The 18,414-nt window shown below is 42.4% G+C and overlaps 1 protein-coding gene across 2 annotated transcripts in view; it reads right to left on the bottom strand.

The window, feature by feature from the left end:
- The window catches only part of QRICH1 (glutamine rich 1), a 48,036-nt gene that overhangs the window by 8,540 nt on the left and 21,082 nt on the right, over nt 1-18,414 (bottom strand). For both annotated transcript variants that reach the window (XM_040628836.1, XM_008703801.2), the window contains exons 3-6: nt 8,165-9,202; nt 2,640-2,817; nt 1,842-1,996; nt 77-191 (exon numbers count right to left, since the gene is read on the bottom strand). In XM_040628836.1, the coding sequence (XP_040484770.1) occupies nt 77-191; nt 1,842-1,996; nt 2,640-2,817; nt 8,165-9,202 (1,486 nt within the window). The remainder of the gene's footprint in view (nt 1-76; nt 192-1,841; nt 1,997-2,639; nt 2,818-8,164; nt 9,203-18,414) is intronic.

Raw genomic sequence — 18,414 nt, 5'->3', positions numbered from 1 at the left:
ATAGCCAGGCACACAAGCAGCTGACCTTTTTTAACACCAAGTGGGAAAGACATCCAAGGACTAGGAAGACTCTTACCAAGTGGAGTGACTCGGGGCTGAACATCTTTCAGAACTTCATGTAACCACTCCGTGAATCGAACATAATAAAGATCGGAGAAAATGTCATCAACCCTTCCATTTTCAAAAAGATACTAAAAGAAGAACAATAAAATTTGTTGGTAATCTCCTGAATAAAACTTTCAGGGGAAATAAACATTGTGCTACTAGTATCATCACCTCTCCCTACCCATCACTGCCTCCTTAACAAACCAACACAACAGGTCAAAAATGTCCAGCATATGACACTTCTATAGTACACTTCAGATCATGTGAAATGACTCTCACAACACTCTGGAGAGTTGGGTCAATGGGACAGATTTTGTGACTGCTACTTCATCCAGGCAAGGCAATGTCTTGTGGTAGCAAAAAACATAATGCAGACTCTGGGGCCAGACTCTTATTAGTTGTAATGTAAGTTAAGTACCTCATGCGAGTATTTTAACTTTTGGGGCTCAGGTTTTTTTGTCAGTGGAAATGACTGTGCCTGCCTTCCAGGACTAGGGAGAGCATGGAATGAAACAGAACATGTAAAGCATTCACTCAGTGCCCTGGGTGACTGGGAAGAAAGAGAAATAAACTGGGATGCAGACTTTTCTTAGGCCCAGGCAACAGGGTGAGTCCCAACCAGCAAGTGCTCTTCCATCATGCTGTGGGCTTTTCCACAAGAGCATTCACACACACTAAGACATCCACCCCTGTGCTCCTAAACTGCCAGTCCTAAATCAAGTTTCCCTGTTATACTACACCTTAGATGTCCTGCAAGCCTACCTACACTCCTATATTCTATAGATTCTCAAATAATATTTTGTGTTAATGCAGGGAACAATGAGAAAATGAGCTGAATGTTAGCACCAGAATTTGTTTTGGATAAATTATTTTTATGTAAACCATGTTTACTTTAATAAAAAGTAAAGTATAATATAAATGTTTTGTGATTTTTTAAAAAAGGCTCTAGGATACTATAACAAATATTTTAACAAAAGTTTCTCTAAATGATGAGATTATGGCTGATGTCTATTTTATTTTTTTAAAGTGAACATATTAGGTCTTCTGTAATTTTTAAAAATGTACATTAAATGGGGTGCCGGGGTGGCTCAGTCGTTAAGCGTCTGCCTTTGGCTCAGGTCATGATCCCAGTGTTCTGGGATCGAGCCCCGCATTGGGCTCCCTGCTCTCCCACTCCCCCTGCTTGTGTTTCCTCTCTCGCTGCCTCTCTCTCTGTCAAATAAATAAATACAATCTTGAACAAAAAACCAAACAAACCAAAACAAAGACTTTAAAAAAAGTACATTAAAAAAACTCATTATATAGTTGATTTCACTCATATTGTGGAATTTAAGAAACAAAACAGGATCATAGGGGAAGGGAGGGAAAAACAAAGTAAGATGAAATCAGGGAGGGACCACAAGAGACTCTTAACTCTAGGGAACAAACTGAGGGTTGCTGGAGGGAGGTGGGTGGGAGGATGGGGTAATTGGGAGAAGGGCATTAAGGAGGGCACGTGATATAATGATCACTGGGTGTTATATGCAACTGATGAACCACTGAATTCTATCCCTGAAACTAATACACTCTATGTTAATTAACTGAATTTAAATAAAATTTTAAAATAAAAATTCATCATATAGTTGAAAGAGAACTTCTTTATAACCACTTGCTTATCATTTTACTAATTCAAGTAACCAGCAAATATCCAATGGGAACACAGCTCAAACATGTTCCTCTGAAGTTCTGTTTCCTACCTTTTGAATACACAGGAAAATATAGTAGAGCACATCTGGATCATAAGGTTCACCTTCTCCATTTCGAGCTTCCCGTGTCATTAGACAGAGCCCATAATTCAACTCAGCCACAGCAGAAGAGATGAGATCTTCCTGGAATCGCAATAGCTGGCGCCCTGAAACACAAGCCAAAGGTGACCCCGAAAGGTGAACGGGGGTACTGGCAACAGTAATCTCTTAACTGGCTGCTCATATCCCTGGAAGTAGGACTCAAGGAAGATACTCATCATCAGGGAGCTAGGATGGAAATGGTCACCTGTATCTAAGATCAGAACTGGCCTACTAAGACAATAATCCTACATGCCCTATTTACACTAAGGGTTTCCTTCCCACAATCCCCTCCACCTCACATACCTTCAAAATTATTATTAGGGCCAAGAAATGAGCAAAAAACCCACAAAATCCACACTCTGTAAGGTGAGGAAGAATATGAACATAATGTTAAGGAAGAAGGGCCTTGAAGACAGTCACTGGTTCCTATCCCCTTCCAGAACTCACTCTGCCCAGATCTGCTAGGTTGACTTCAGAAATTCGTGTGTATGAAAATGCCTGGTCTTGGGCAAACACCATAAATCCTGCTCATTTGCATCAGGTCAGGTCTGCTTGTTGCTTGTCCTGAATTCGGCATACTTTCAGATGGTGATCCCTTACCCCCAGAGCCAAGGGACACCACTTTCCTACCATTCCATCCTCTTGCTGTTTCAGTACCACTACATTTTAGACAGAGTCCACCCCTCTCTCTCCCTCACAAACACTCACTCCCAATGGGTGCCAGTCTGTTCTGAGCATCCTTCTCTAGCTCAGCATTCTTGGTCTGGGCCCAGTTTTTCCATACTTCAAGCCCTTCTTCTGGCTTCAGAGAGTTTGGAAGCAGAAGTTCTGGGGAAGGCTGTGGCTGTGACTGTGGTTCAACTTCGGCAACCTGGACAGTCTGAGCCTGTAAGAGAGAAACCATCAAAATGTGTCAATATTGTTTTGCACGAGGCCCCTCCACAAAACTGCTAGAAAAATGTTAGCTGTGGTTCTTTTAATTAAAAAAAAAAAATTTCTTCCACTTGATTTCCTACTTTCAAAGACCCCTGGAGGTCTACTCTTTACTCCAGGGACAGTTAGGGCTACTGCAGTGCTTCTCAGCCCTGGCTAGACTTTTGAATCCCTGAATTAGAAATACTAGTATCTGGGCTCTACCCCAGAATCTCTTCTTAAAGAGATTACAGTCTTTCAAAAACCTTCACACATAAAAAGGCAATTCTAAAGTTTAGTCACTGCTCAGAACTACTGGCCCAAAGCACTGCTTGTCAAACTATAAAGTGCAAAAAAAATCACTTAAGGATTTTATTAAAGTGCAGATTCTGATTTGAAAGGTCTCAGGTGGGACCTGAGATTCTGCATTTCCAACAAGTTCCCAAGTAAGGGAGCTGGTCTCTGCAGACCACACTTTGAATACCAAATGTCCAGAGTAGTGACCATGAAACTGGGGTGCATTTTAAAAACATCTGGGCTGCTTTTAGAAAATATCCATGCCTGGGCCTTATCCCTACAGATTATGATTTAATTGGTCTAAGATGGAGACCTGCCATCAGTATTTTTAAAAGCTCCCAGGTGATTCTTATGTCCAGCAATGGTTGAAACTCATCGTTTAAGAAAAAGACAAGTACAACAAACAAAAGTTGTGCTCTCTCTCCTGCCATTGGAAGATGAGACGATAAGACCTGAAGATGTATATGGCTTCTCTAGCTATATATAAGGTTGTTCCCCCCACCCCCAAATTCCTTCTCAGTAATACTGCTCTATTTCCTAAGGGCATCTTCTGAAGACAGGAGGCACTGCTCCAGCTTCCTGCCTCTAAAGGAAGAGTCATCTTGTCCTCAATGGTCTAATAGCCAAGCTGTGCACACAAAGGGGCAGGAAATGTCCATGAGCATCAATCACAATCCCCATATTGGGCGGGATAGACACCAACAAAGATACCAGGCAGAGGTTCTTGGGTCTCACAGACCTGTCTATATTCTGAACAAGTTCCTTTGAGCAATTCTCCATGCCAGGGCTTACCCAAAGAGCTAAGGAATGTCAAATCATTCAAACTGAAGGCAAAATAATTTATGACACATAAATCTGCTTCTCAATTAATAAAAGTAAAAACTCGTCTCTTAGCTTTCATAAGCTAATTAAACAAGGAAATAAAGCAATACCAGTGTGAGGCTCTTAAATTTGTTTGTCAACCCAGGAGCTCCAATCTAGATACACTTCCCAGTTCAAGTACCAATCTCCTTGGTGAGTCTTACCCCCTTTTCCAGTTTCCATGTTTGTGGAAGTGATTGCTAACTATGCACCTCCAAAGCTAGCCCTGCCCTTAATATACCCAGGGAGTAATGTTATGTCTCCAACCAAACATCTTACAACCACCTCAGACTACCATCTATTGAGAGAACTCATCACTTTCCCCATCCAGAACTGTTCTCCTCAGAGTTCCCTCCCTACCTTGTTCAATGGCAATACCATCTACCAAAGCTGGAAATCTAGAAGTCTGACTAGATAAGTAGGTGGGAGCCAGGGCATCTGGGGCAGTACTTTGCTTCTGGTGTTTAGCCAAGCCCCCTTCACTGTGTGCCTTCACCCGCTATTGTAGCATTCCCAAGCATCTTGACAACAAAATTCTTTTACACGTCCAAATGTCTATCAGTGGGTAGGGGTGATAATGATCCCAACCAGGATGGAAACTACTGATGTAAGTAGGGCCTTGTACACTGTGGTATACAGTCTTCCTTCCTCTTTATAATGGAGCCCTTGGAAAGTTTTAGGCTGGGAAGTGACACAATCTTACATTAAAAAAAAAAATTCTTTCTGATTTATGGAGAATGGATTGAGGAGCAAATGTGCTGGTGGCCTGGACTAGGATGGCAATGGAGAAGATTTAAGAAATGCTAAGAAGTGTGGTAGCAGAACCAAAGTGGCTTGTTGCCGAGTTGGCTGTGAAGGGAAAGCAGACTTAAGGATGATTCCTGGGTTTCTGGTTTGAACAAATGGGAGGATGATGGTACCACTTTCTGAGAATGGAAGTTTTGTTTTTGTTCTTTAAAAAAAAAAAAAACCAAAACAGGTCATCTATCTATCTATCTATCTATCTATCTTTAAATAAACTCTACCCCCAAAATGGGGGTAGAACTCATGACCCCAAGATCAAGAGTCACATGCTCTACCAAATGAGCCAGCCAGATGCCCTGAGAGGAGAGGTTTTCAATGGTGGTAGAGGTGATGCTAATGAAGGGCTGAGGTATCTTCAATAAATCTAAGTAAATGAAAAAATAGGCTGCTGGATGCATGAGAAAGGTTCAAAGGGAAAGGCATGGTCTAGAGACACAGGTCTTTACCTGTGTCTCAATGCAGCACAGGGTAAAAGACATGGGCTCCAGAGCCAGCCTGTCCAGGGCCGAAACCCAACTGTGCTACTTACTAATCGTGGCTTTGGTCTTGTTGTTTAATCTGTAACTCAGTTTCTTCATCTGTAAAATGGAGATAGTAGTGCATACCTCATAAAGTTGGTGTGAGAACTGAATGAGTTAACCTGCGTAACACTGAAATAGTGCCTGGAGGATAATGTCAGTGACTATCATCTTCAGTGGCACCAGCCATCTGGAGGGTGCTGAAAACTATGGCCAAAGACAGAAATTCTTTAGGGAGAAAAGAAGGCTAGTACCAAGTTCTGAGGAACATTAACATGTATGGTTCAGATATAAGCACCAGCAAACTCTTCTAGGAAGGAAAAAGAACCAGTGGGGGTAGGAGGAAAACCATGCCAGAGCAGAATTCCAAGAAGGCAGGTATGGTCTGTTGTGTCATATGTTACCGTGAGATAAAAACAGATATGCCTATTGGATCTGGCCACAGGGAGGTCACTGCTGACCTTGACAAGAACAGACTCCGTCATAAATTGAAGAGAAAACTGGTTAGTAGGCAGAATCAACTTGGACAGATGATGCTTGAGAACTCTGGAAATAAAGCAGAGTAGAGAAATGGGGCAACAGATGGAAGTGGATGTGAGCTCAAAGGAGGGAGGTTTCACCATAAATCTGGTTTTAAAGGCAGATGATAAGAGAACTTTCATAAAGGGTATGCCAGGTGAAGAGCACAACACTTTGTCATCAGCTCCCCTTACGGTTCAACTCACATCACAGAACAATTATCTTCCCCATGGATTGTGAGTACACCAAGGGCAGAGACTATTCATATCTGTTCCTCAGCACCTTGACACTAAACCTAATAAGTAGGGCAGAAGGATGTTTGTGGTATAAATGGACAAACTCATCTTTCCTACATGATAGGTAGTCACAATTTCTCCTTTTCTGGTAATACCTGACATTCATTCCCATTAAGACTTTCCCAAAGGAGACATTGCCTCTGAAGAACATGGGCCTACTAAAATGAACTCCCCAAAAGATCTTCTCTTGCTTAAGGGCCCAGAAGTAGAAATTACAGAGACCAATGAGCATCAAAAGAGGCCTGACCTGCAACTTGGACCATTAGGCCCAGGAAAGCTGAGGAGAGCCCTGATGTCCTCCCCATCCCTGTGAGCAAAAGCTGAGCTACATCACAATTCTCCAGGCTGGTCTCTCCTACATGCAATTAATTCTACACATCTGTACTTGATTCTTATTATCACAACTCTTAGGATTCTGGAAAACTTTCCTACCACAAATCAGCTCAAGCTCAACTCTTCACTTTGGGAAGATACATCCTTTGCTCCCTGTATTAACTCCTCTCCCACAGTCCCCCTCTCATGTTGCACCAGGCCATGTCCCTTCTGTCCATCCCTGGCTCTGTAATGATGCTGCTCCATTCTTGCCAGTTGAAGCTATAGAGATCAAATGCCACTTTTTCCACAAAGACACTTCTGCTGACTTTTTAACCTAGAACAGTCTCTGAATACCCAGTTTGTTTTTGTGTGTGTGGAATATATAACGTCACACTTGATTATGCTGCCTTATAAGGAATTCAGAAAATAGAAATCATACATTCTTACTCCAAAACTGGACTATAAGATACCTGAAGCAAGGATTCTGTCTTGTTCTACTTCTAGGCCTGACAGCTAGATATTTAATAGGTCCTTAACAAAGTCACCTACAATAATATACCGTTCTCTATGAAACCACTTGGTTAGCCTTTGCTTACGGCCTGAGTTTCTGAGTATGGTCCCTGGTCTAACAGTGCTCTGTTTATACCAGCTCCCTTGCATGCATTCCCAGGAGAACCTGCCCTCTGAGGCATACTGCGTTCAGCAGTCCCATGAGACCAGAGGCCCTAAGGTTTGCTAACAGTCTTAAGGAATAAATTTATCCACACTTCTGTGGTATCCTTAAAAAGATTTAACAATTAGGGAAGCCTAGGTGGCTCAGTTAAGCCTCTGACTCTTGATTTCGGCTCAGGTCATGATCTCAGGGTCATGAGATCAAGCCCCGAGTCGGGCTCCACACTAAGCACAGAGTCTGCTTAAGATTCTCTCCCTCTCCCTCCACCCCTGCTCACACTAACACTCTCTTGAAAAAAGGAAAAAGAAAGAAAGAAAAAGCATTTAACGTTTAGAAAAAAGAGCCAATTTTAAAGTTAGAGTTTCAAAAGAGTTCTATTTTCTGTAAGTCTAAGATAATTTCAAAATAAAAAGTTAAAACATTTTTTTCAATATAGCGTCCATAACAGATTAACCAAGGCTTGATTATTTTTAAGGAACATAAAAACACCTGCAGTGGTGGCTTATTTGACACTCCCAAAGGTAATGACTTTTAACAGGCCCACCAGGAATTATTTTATATCTTCTAATTCACCTACACTGTGTCCACAAATGGTAACTAAAATGGAATAATTTCACAGTCTCTCCGCTGTGATGAGATTATAGCCTGTGTACTAAACAACAAGGATTCCACCAGATCCATTCGTGATGCAGAAAGTAGCTTATTAAACTGAGATAATATTTGGGATGTCCCATTAGTCCTTCCCTAGAACTTTATTCTTCTTAAAAAGAGATTACAAAAGAAGCATCCAAGGCATCTACCCCCAAAGCAGTTACTGATCATTTCATCTACCTCCAGGTACCAGGACAGAACTCCTACCTGCTCCATAGTTTTCACCTGCTGCTATTCCCCCCTCTTCAACCTCAACTAAAATATTAAATATTATACTACTGAAAGACCAACATCCCTGCAGTAAACAAGCCAGAGGTTGCCAGGAAAGTTCTCTGTTGCACACGGCCCTGGGGGAGCAGGCTGCACTGCAAATAAGCCTTCACTTACTGAACAAGTAACCTGGAGCTGCTGCTGCTGCGGCGGCGGCGGCGGCGGCGGTGTCTGTTCCTGGGGGGTTTGTTGTTGTGGCTGCTGCTGGGGGTCCCATATATGGACAGTCTGAGCTGTGTTCTGGTAGGTGCCTGCCACAGCTTGCACAGCCACTGGAATGTGGATGTTGCCATTCATGAACTGTGCTGGAAAGAGAGAGTTTGCAAGGGTCTGCACTACCTCTTCATGGGAGTTTTTCACTACAGACGTGGTGCCCACCATCTTCTCCTTGTCATCCTCCAACTTTACAGCTGCCAGGGCTGTGGGTGAGCCACTGACGTGAACTGCATTGTAGGCTTCCTGGGGAATGGCAATGTGGGTAATGCTCTGCTGCTGAGGATCCCCACGGGGCTGGGCAGAGTAAACAGGGATGGTCCAGGTTTCTCCTGTAGGGCTAGTAATGGTCCCAGTGGCACTGTACAGGTGGGCACTGTCTACCGTCAGTAAGTCTGGCCTCAAAGACACGTAACTCTGCTGCTGGCCCTGTGGAATGGCCAGCACGGTAGCCACCGGCTGCCCTGAGATGGCATAGGACACAGTGATGGGCATGTCCACTTTGCGCTTCTTCACTGGCTGGAGGACACTGGCTGTGCCAACCCGTCGTTCCCCTTCCCGGGGCGAGCCCTGCTGAGACGGTGGTGGGGAAAGGGCACCCACGGTCTGGATTTGGATCTGCTGACCCCCGGCAAGAGACTGGCCAGCCACTAGCTGAGCCTGGATCTGCTGATGCGGGATGTGCTCCTCTGGAATCTCCGCAGCCTGGATCTGCTGGGCTGCCTGCACGTGCTGCACCTGGATCTGGGCCGCCTGCAGCTGCGAAGGGCTGGGGCTCTGCAGAGACGGGGTCTGGATGGAAGGGGCTGCCGACTGCGGTGCTTGGCCTTGGATCTGCACCTGGACCTGGATGGGCTGCTCAGCAGGCTGGTGAACAGTGAGCTGCGGGGAGAGCTGCTGAGCCGAGACCTGCTGCGGAGACTGCTGTACCTGCACCTGTACCTGCAGTGACAAGATTCAGCAGTGAGTGAATCAGGCAACATTAAGAATCCAGCCACAAAAGGAAGAGATCTCAGGCAGGGGCCTTCAGTAATGTGAGGAGGGGCTGCCAACCCAAGGCTTCTGAGGCCACAAACCCCAAAACCAAATGCAAAACTCTCCAGCATCACACAGCACTCAGAGCAACAATTATCTATGAGAGCAAGCAAGACCATCAAATGGGATCTATGAAGAAAATATCAGGGACACTTGGGTGGCTCAGTCGTTAAGCGGCTGCCTTCAGATTGGGTCATGATCCCAGGGTCCTGGGATCAAGTCCCAGCACCAGGCTTCCTGCTCAGCAAGAAGCCTGCTTCTCCCTCTCCCACTCCCCCTGCTTGTGCTCTCTCCTCTCTCTGTCAAATAAATAAAAATCTTAAAAAAGAAAATATCAGAACTTCTACTTATTTTTAATTCTTGTTTTAAGGTGTGACCCCTTTGTTTTTGCATACTGGTATAGTAGTACAAGTATGTAATTTATAAAAATATATTTTGGTGTATGTTTAAAAACTAGTTTATCTGGGGCGCCTGGGTAGCGCAGTCGTTGGGCGTCTGCCTTCGGCTCAGGGCGTGATCCCGGCGTTCTGGGATCGAGTCCCACATCGGGCTCCTCTGCTGGGAGCCTGCTTCTTCCTCTCCCACTCCCCCTGCTTGTGTTCCCTCTCTCGCTGGCTGTCTCTCTGTCACATAAATAAATAAAATCTTAAAAAACAAAACAAAACAAAAACAAAAAACAAAAACAAACTAGTTTATCCATGGGTTGAGTGATAAAAAGTGTGGGGACCAATGTTCTAAACAATCAGTAAGATAAGTACATTTCACAGGCATGCAGTTCTCAACCCAGGATCAAAACTACTCCCACCACAGACCAGTGAAAAACACAGGCAAGATGAAACTCTTGAAATCCTTTTTGGAGGGCTCTTCCAACATTGCTACCAAAATGCAGGCACTAAAGAGTGCTTAATTAAGATACCTTTGTTTTAATAAAGAAGCCATTAAAAAACTCCACAAGATTCCTGATAATTTAATCTAAGGAAGGCTACTGTATCCTGAATCACACATTTCTGAATGATAATGCACCTCATTTCTTACTGCTGTTACCTCAGCATACAAAGCAGCATGAAAGGATGTCACGTATAGTTTGTAATTTGAAAAAAAGATTTTTCCTTCAGACACACGTATCTAAACTCTAAACACTGGTCTAGGAAGGTAAAAAGAAGGCAGATAAGAGATTGTATCTTTTTCTTTTTTAAAAGGTTTTATTTATTTATTTGAGAGGGAGAGCGCGAGTGAGTGTGCATGCACAAGGGAGGAGGAGGAAAGGAAGAAGCAGACTCCCCACTGAGCAGGGAGCCTTATGCATGGATGACGTAAGCTGAAGACAGACGCTTAACTGACTGAGCCACCCAGGCGCCCTGAGATTATATCTATCTAGTAACAGTAGATGTATCACATAAATAACCAAGCATGGTGCTGGGACAACTGGTTATCCATATAAAAACAATGAAGTTGGACCTCTTCTTCATATCATACACAAAAAAAGGAGGGAGGATCTGAACAGACATTTCTCCAAAGACATGCACATGTCCAATAAGCACATGAAAAATTGTTCAACATTTAGCTATCACAGAAATGCAAAATAGAACCACATTAAGATGCCACTTGAAAGCCAATAAGATGGCTATAATAAAAAGATAATGTAACAAGTGTTGACAGGGATGTGAAGAAACTGGAATCTTCATATACTGCTGGTGGGAGTGTAGCCGCTTTGGATAAAGTCTAGCAGTTCATCACAAGGTTAAACATACCATATGACAGCGGTGCCTGAGTGCCTCAGTTGGTTAAGTGTTTCCCTTCGGCTCAGGTCATGATCTCAAGGTCCTGGGATGGAGCCCGGCATCAGGCTCCCTGCACGGGGTGGGGGAGTCTGCTTCTCCCTCTCCTTCTGCCCTCCCCCTCCCCTGTGCTCTCTTTCTCTCGGTCTCAAATAAATAAATAAAAATCTTTAAAAAACAAAAAACACACCATATGACAAAGATATGAAAAACAACACACGACCCAGCAATTCCACTCTTAGGTATATGCTCACGAGGAATGAAAACTATGTCCACAAAAAGCTTGGACACGAATGTTTATAGTAGCATCATTCATAATAGCTAAAAAGTAGAAACAACCCAAATGTTCATCAATTGATAAATGGATAAATAAAATGTGGTATTTTCATAGAACAGAGTATTATTTAACAATAAAAATGAACGACATTTTGATACATGAGACAAAGTAGATGAAAACTGAAAACGTTATGCTAAGGGAAGTCAGTCACAAAGACTAAATACTGTATGATTCCATTTATGTGAATGTCCAAAACAGGCAAATCTATAGAAATAGAAAGTAGACTTGTGGTTGTCTAAGAGCATAGGATTAGGGAAAATACAAAGTGCCAACGGTCAGAGGGCTTCTTTCCTGGAGTACTGACAATGTTCTAAAATTGATGCAATGGTTGCACAACTCTGTGAGTAGATTAAAAAACTGTTTAATTGATGGGGTGCCTAGGTGGCTCAGTCGGTTGGGCTTCTGACTCTTGATTTCAGTTCGGGTCATGATCTTGGGGTCTTGGGATCAAGCCCACTGTCGGGCTCCACCCTCAGTGGGGAGTCCGTTTGGGATTCTTTCCCTCTGCCCCATCCCTGCTCATGTGTGCATTCTGTCTCTCTAAAATAAATAAATTAACCTCTCCCCAAAAACGGGGACACCTGGGTGGTACAGTTGGTGAAGCATCTAACTCTTGGTTTCAATTCAGGTTGTGATCTCAAAGTCATGAGACTGAGTCCCATGTTGGCTCTGCACGCAGCATGCAGTCTACTTTTGATTCTCCCTCTTCTCTGCCCCTCCCACTCGTGCTATCTCTAAAATAAATAAATCTTAAAAAAAAAAAAGCCCACTGAATTGTATACTTTAAATGGGTAAATTATACAAGAATTAGATCTCAAAAAAGCCATCACTAATTAAAAAGATAAGCAAGGCGTTATGTAAAGAGAATAGGCTTTGAAGTTAGACTCGAACTTGAATTACTGCTGTACTTTTCTAGCTGTGAGTCCCCCAAGTTCAGTTTCCTCAGGTATAATAAAAAGGGGGAGGGGCACCTGAGTGGCTCAGTCAGTTAAGCGTCTGCGTTCGGCTCAGGTCATGATCCCAGGGTACTGGGATCAAGCCCCTCGTTGGCCTTTCTGCTCAGTGGGGAGCCTGCTTCTCCCTTTGCCTGCTGCTCTCCCTGCTTGTGCTCGCTCACTCTCTGTCAAATAAACAAATAAAAATCTTTAAAAAAATAAAAAATAAAAAGGGGGAGAACACTTAATTCCCTACAGAGTTGCTATGAGCATAAGATAAGTAGGTGCTCAAAAAGTAGGTTTCCTTCATTATAAGCAATATTTCTTTACACCAGTGAATCTCAAAATATACTTCCCAGGCCAACAGCTTCACCACCCAGGCACTTGTTAGAAATACTAATTCCCAGGTCCCACCTCAGAACTATTGAATCAGAAACTCTGGGTAACAGGCCCGACAATCTACCTTAACAAGTCTTCCAGGTGACTAATGCATGCTCAAGTTTAGAACCAGTGCTTTACATCAAGAACGTAAAGGAAACTATGAAACCAGTTACTACAGAACAGGAGTTTTCAAGCTTTTTGGTCTCGGCCACCTCTCAAAAAATTATTGAGGATCCCCAACAGCCTTATATTTGAAGAAGCTGCCATCTAGGACTTTCATAGCTAGAGAGGAGAAAGCAATGCCTGGCTTCAAAGCCTCAAAGAACAGGCTGAAACTATGTTAGGGACTAATACAGCTGATGACTTTATGGTGAAGCTAATGTTCATCATTTATTATTCCAAAGGTCCCAGGGCCCTTAGGATTTACAAATGTAACAACAAAGGCTGGATGACAGCACATGTTTTTAACATGGCTTACTGAATATTTTAATTTTGAGCCCATTGTTAAGACCTACTGCTCAGAAAAAAAGATTCTACTACTCACTGACAATTCATGTGATCACCCAACAGCTCTAATGGAGATGAATGACGAGATTATTGTTGTTTTCAGGCCTGTGAATACAACATCCATTCTGCAACCCAAAGATCAAAGAGTATTTTTGACTTTCAAGTCTTATAAACTAAAAAATACATTTTGTAAAGCTATATATGCTTAGATATAGAGTGATTCCCGAACATCTGGGCAAAGTAAACTGAAAACTCTGGAAAGGATTCACCATTCTAGATGCCTTTAAGAATATTCGTGATTCATGGGAAGAGGTTAAAATATCGACCTTATCAGAAATTTAAAAGAAATTTATTCTGATTCTCACAGATGACTTCAAAGGGTTCAAAACTTCAGTGGAGAGAGTAACTACAGATATGGTGGAAAGAGCAAGAGAACTAGAATATGGAGCCTGAAGATGTGACTGAATTGGTACATTCTCATGATAAAACTTGAATGGATGAAGAATTGCTTAAGGATGAGCAAAGAAAGTGGTTTCTCGAGATGAAATCTACACTTGGTGACAATGTTGTTAAAACTTGAAATGAGGGTGCCTGGGTGGCTCAATCCGTTAAGCATCTGCCTTCAGCTCAGGTCATGATCCCAGAGTCCTGGGATGGAGTCCTGCATCAGGCTCCTTGGCTCAGTGGGGAGTCTGCTTCTCCCTCTCCCTTTGCCCCTCCCCTCTGCGTGTGCACTCTCATTCTCTCATAATAAACAAATAAAATCTTTTTAAAAAGGCAAAAAAAAATGTTGAAATGACAACAAAGGATTTAGAGTATCACATAAACTTACTTGATAAAGCAGCAGCAGGGTTCCAGAAGACTGACTACAAGTTTGAAAGAAGCTCTACCGGGGGTAAAATGCTATCAAAACAGCATAGCATACCACAGAGAATGAGGCACCTGGGTGGCTCAGTCAGTTAAGGGTCTGACTCTTGATTTAGGCTCAGGTCATGATCTCAGGGTCATGAGATCGAGCCCCCCAGTCAGGATCCTCCCTCAGCACAGAGTCTGCTTAAGTTTCTCTTTCTCTGGGGTGCCTGGGTGGCTCGGTTGGTTAAGTGTTTGCCTTCCGCTCAGGTCATGTTCCTAGGGTCCTGGGACTGAGCCCTGCATTGGGCTCCCTGCTCAGCAGGGGTCTGCTTTTCCCTCTCCTTCTGTGCTAAGTAAATAAAAATCTTCAAAAAAAAAGATTCTCTCCCTCTGCCCTGCTCAAGAACTTTCTCTAAAAAAATAAAAATTAAAAAAAAAAAAAGCATACTACAGAGAAGTCATTAGTAAGAAGACGAGTCAATTGATGAAGCAAACTTCTCTGCTGTCTTATTTTAAGAAACTGCAAGAGATTCCTGGCTGGCTTGGTCAGTTAAGCATCTGCTTTCGGCTCAGGTCATGATCCCAGGGTCCTAGGACGGAGTCCTACATTGGGCTCCTTGCTCAGTGGGGAGCCTGCTTCTCCCTCTGCCTGCCACTCCCTCCTGCTTGTGCTCTCTCTCTCTCTGAAAAATAAATAAAATCTTAAAAACTGCCACAGCCACTCCAGCCTTCAGCAACCACCACCCTGATCAGTCAGTCAGCAGTCATCAACATCGAGGAAAGACCTTCCAGCAAAAAGATTACAACTCACTGAAAGCTCAGATGATAGTTAGCATATTTTTTAGCAATAAAGTATTTTTTTTTTAAAGATTTTATTTATTTGACAGAGATAGAGACAGCCAGCGAGAGAGGGAACACAAGCAGGGGGAGTGGGAGAGGAAGAAGCAGGCTCATAGCGGAGGAGCCTGATGTGGGGCTCGATCCCATAACGCCGGGACCACGCCCTGAGCCGAAGGCAGACGCTTAACCGCTGTGCCACCCAGGCGCCCCAGCAATAAAGTATTTAAATTAAGGCATGTACATTCTTTTTTAAGACATAATGCTGTTGCACACTTAATAGACTACAGTATAGTGTGAATAACTTCTATACACACCGGGAAACCAAAAAATTCATTTGACTCGCTTTGAGATATTCACTCTACTGCAGTAGTCTAGAACTGAATCCACAGTATCTTGGAGGTATGCCTGTATTTGCCAAAACAAAAAATTTATAAGAGTTGCATTTTTTACATTTTTGCAGAACTCTTTAATGACTGACTTAATTGAAGACAACTGGATTCTCATATCTGCTTCTGCATTCAATCTGTTGTACACACATCACACGTGACCTCTAAAAATCTCCACTGTACATTAATGAGAAAATGAGAGTGCAAAAGGCAAATAACATCTCAGTATTATAATAAAAACAGCTCTGACCTTAAGGAGCCCTGCAAGGGTACTGGAGATGACTGGTCTTGGACCACCCTTTAAGAACCACTGCTTATAGGAGCACCTGTGTGGCTCAGTTGGTTAAGCATGGTTAAGCGTGATCTGGGCTCAGGTTATGATCTCAGGCTAGAGACTGAGCCCGGGTCAGGCTCTGAGCTCATTGGGAAGTCTGCTTGAGAGTCTCTCTCTTTCCTTTTGTCCCTCCCCCTGCTCTGCACATGCTCTCTCTCTCAACTAAATAAACCTTCAAATAAATCCTTAAAAAAAAAAAAAAAGAGAACCACTACTATAGAGTTAAATACATAGTATATTTTATAATTATTCTATAATTGTTATTACTTGCTTAAAAACAAAATTTTAGGGGCGCCTGGGTGGCACAGCGGTTGGGCGTCTGCCTTCGGCTCAGGGTGTGATCCCGGCGTTATGGGATCGAGCCCCACATCAGGCTCTTCCACTACGAGTCTGCTTCTTCCTCTCCCACTCCCCTTGCTTGTGTTCCCTCTCTCGCTGGCTATCTCTGTCTAATAAATAAATAAAATCTTTAAAAAAAAAAAAAACAAAATTTAAAAATTGGGGCACCTGGGTGGCTCAGTCGGTTAAGCCTCCAACTCTTGGTTTAGACTTAGGTCATGATCTCCTTGCTGGTGAGACTGAGCACACACCAGGCTCTGCGTTCAGCAAGCTGTTGACTTGAAGTCTCTCCCTCTGCCCCTCCCCCCACCAGCACCCTCTCTCTAATACATTTTTAAAATAAATAAATAAATAAAAATCTGGTTATTATCACTAAATCATAGCCTATATGCCTCATAAGTTCACTGTATCTTTTTTTACTTAAAAATCTATTTTAGAGAGGAAGAGAGAGTAAGCACGCGGGGGTGGGGGGAGAGGGGCAGAGGGAGAGAGAACCTCAAGCAGATGCCCCACTGATCGAGGACCCCCATGAGGGGCTTGATCCCATGACACTGAGATCATGACCTGAGCCAAAACCAAGAGTTGGACACTTATCTGACTTATCAACATTCAAACTTCCAATAGAAACAGAAACAAGTTATCACAAGTAATATAGAATCAGAACTGCGGTGTGTGGGGGGGAACAGGACTACTCCTCACTCCAGAATAAACAAGTACAAATAATCTGATGCCATTTTAGATCCAAAGTAGTTAGAATTTAAAATTAGAGGAGTAAGAGTTAAGAGTTAAAGCCCTTTGTGACATTTCTTTACCAATGTCAACATACTGCATAAGAAATCAGATATTATACGTTCATAACCTTTATTCTTAACTATCACAGGTCAATAAGAATTAAATGTTATTTTTATTACCTCCCAATTTTTTTATTTATATAAAAACATTAACTTTCTGTCTGGCTAATCACTAATACTCAGTCATAGTAAGAATTTGGAAACTCAAAACATAAAAAATTAATTTTTACTCAAAAAGGAAGCAAAAGTGAAGTGAATTGAAAGAATTGATCAACTTCAAATATTTATTTGCAGTAAGAGAATTCCTAAAAGATTCCTCTTTAAAAAAAAAAAAAAGAGGAAAAGACAAAAATCTAAGGTAGACATTCAAAGTTGATACTGTGATTCATCAGCTCTATGTTTCTTAACAGGTTTAGCTGTAATTTTCAAGGTTATAATACCTAGGTCAATTGTCTCAAAAGAAAAAAACCAACTGACAGACTGATAACTAAATATATATATATATGATAACTAAAAATATTATATATAAATAAAAATATATATATATAATTAAAAAGCGTCTGCCTTCGGCTCAGGGCGTGATCCCGGCGTTCCGGGATCGAGTCCCGCATCGGGCTCCTCTGCTGGGAGCCTGCTTCTTCCTCTCTCACTCGCCTGCTGTGTTCCCTCTCTCGCTGGCTGTCTCTCTGTCACATAAATAAATAAAATCTTTAAAAAAAAAAAAAAAAAAAAGCATTCTGAAACTTAAGCCTAGATTTAAGATGATTCTCAAGAGGTACAAAAAGGAAAAAGATCATCTCTAAGCCTAGCATATGCTAGAAAAGATATATATCAAATGGGAGAGGGGGACATTTCTGGGGAAATTAATTTGTTTTTTTTGCTTCAAAAACCACTATTTCTCACTTTCTATCAATCCCTCATAAATCAGTGTTTTAGTTCCCTTCACATTTAAATCATTCAACCTTCTCATTCAGCTCCCCTCACCTTTTCCAGAGTTTTTAATTGCCTTTTTTCCCCCTCTTGTTCAGAAGACACACTTAATATAACTATTTCTGGGCTCTTGACCACATAATATGTACAGCACTACTGCTTTCTTCTTAAGCATTCTGACTTACTACCTCAACCTGGGCAGATTGCTTTCTGGCTCTTCTGTAGAGCCACCACACTGCGTAAGAAATCAGATATTTGGATCTGAACTCTGAGCTGGTTTTGTTTTCTTTATTCTCATGACTTCTTTCTTAGATTCTTTACTTCGTTGAGTATATTACCAATTAAGTTTTTCAAAAAATATGTCTGAATGTGATCCACAGAGCAGCACATTCAGCATCAACCTGGAAATTTATTAGAAATGAAAATTCTTGGGGCGCCTGGGGGCTCAGTTAGTTAAGCGTCTGCCTTCGGCTCAGGTCATGATCTCAGGGTCCTGGGATCAAGCACCTCGGACTCCAAGCTTAGCGGGGAGTCTGCTTCTCTCTTTCCCTATGCCCCTCCCCTCCCATGTGCTCTTTCAAATAAATAAAATCTTTTTTTTTTTTTTAAGATTTTATTTACTTATTTAACAGAGAGAGACAGAGCAGCAGAGGGAGAGGGAGAAGTAGACTCTCCCCTGAGCAGGGAGCCCTATGCAGGACTCAATCCC

Source organism: Ursus maritimus, unplaced genomic scaffold, assembly GCF_017311325.1.
Source record: "Ursus maritimus isolate PB19 unplaced genomic scaffold, ASM1731132v1 scaffold_14, whole genome shotgun sequence".
NCBI classification, from domain to species: domain Eukaryota; kingdom Metazoa; phylum Chordata; class Mammalia; order Carnivora; family Ursidae; genus Ursus; species Ursus maritimus.
Note: the sequence above shows the minus strand (reverse complement) of the source record. Positions and strands in the feature narration are given on the sequence as shown.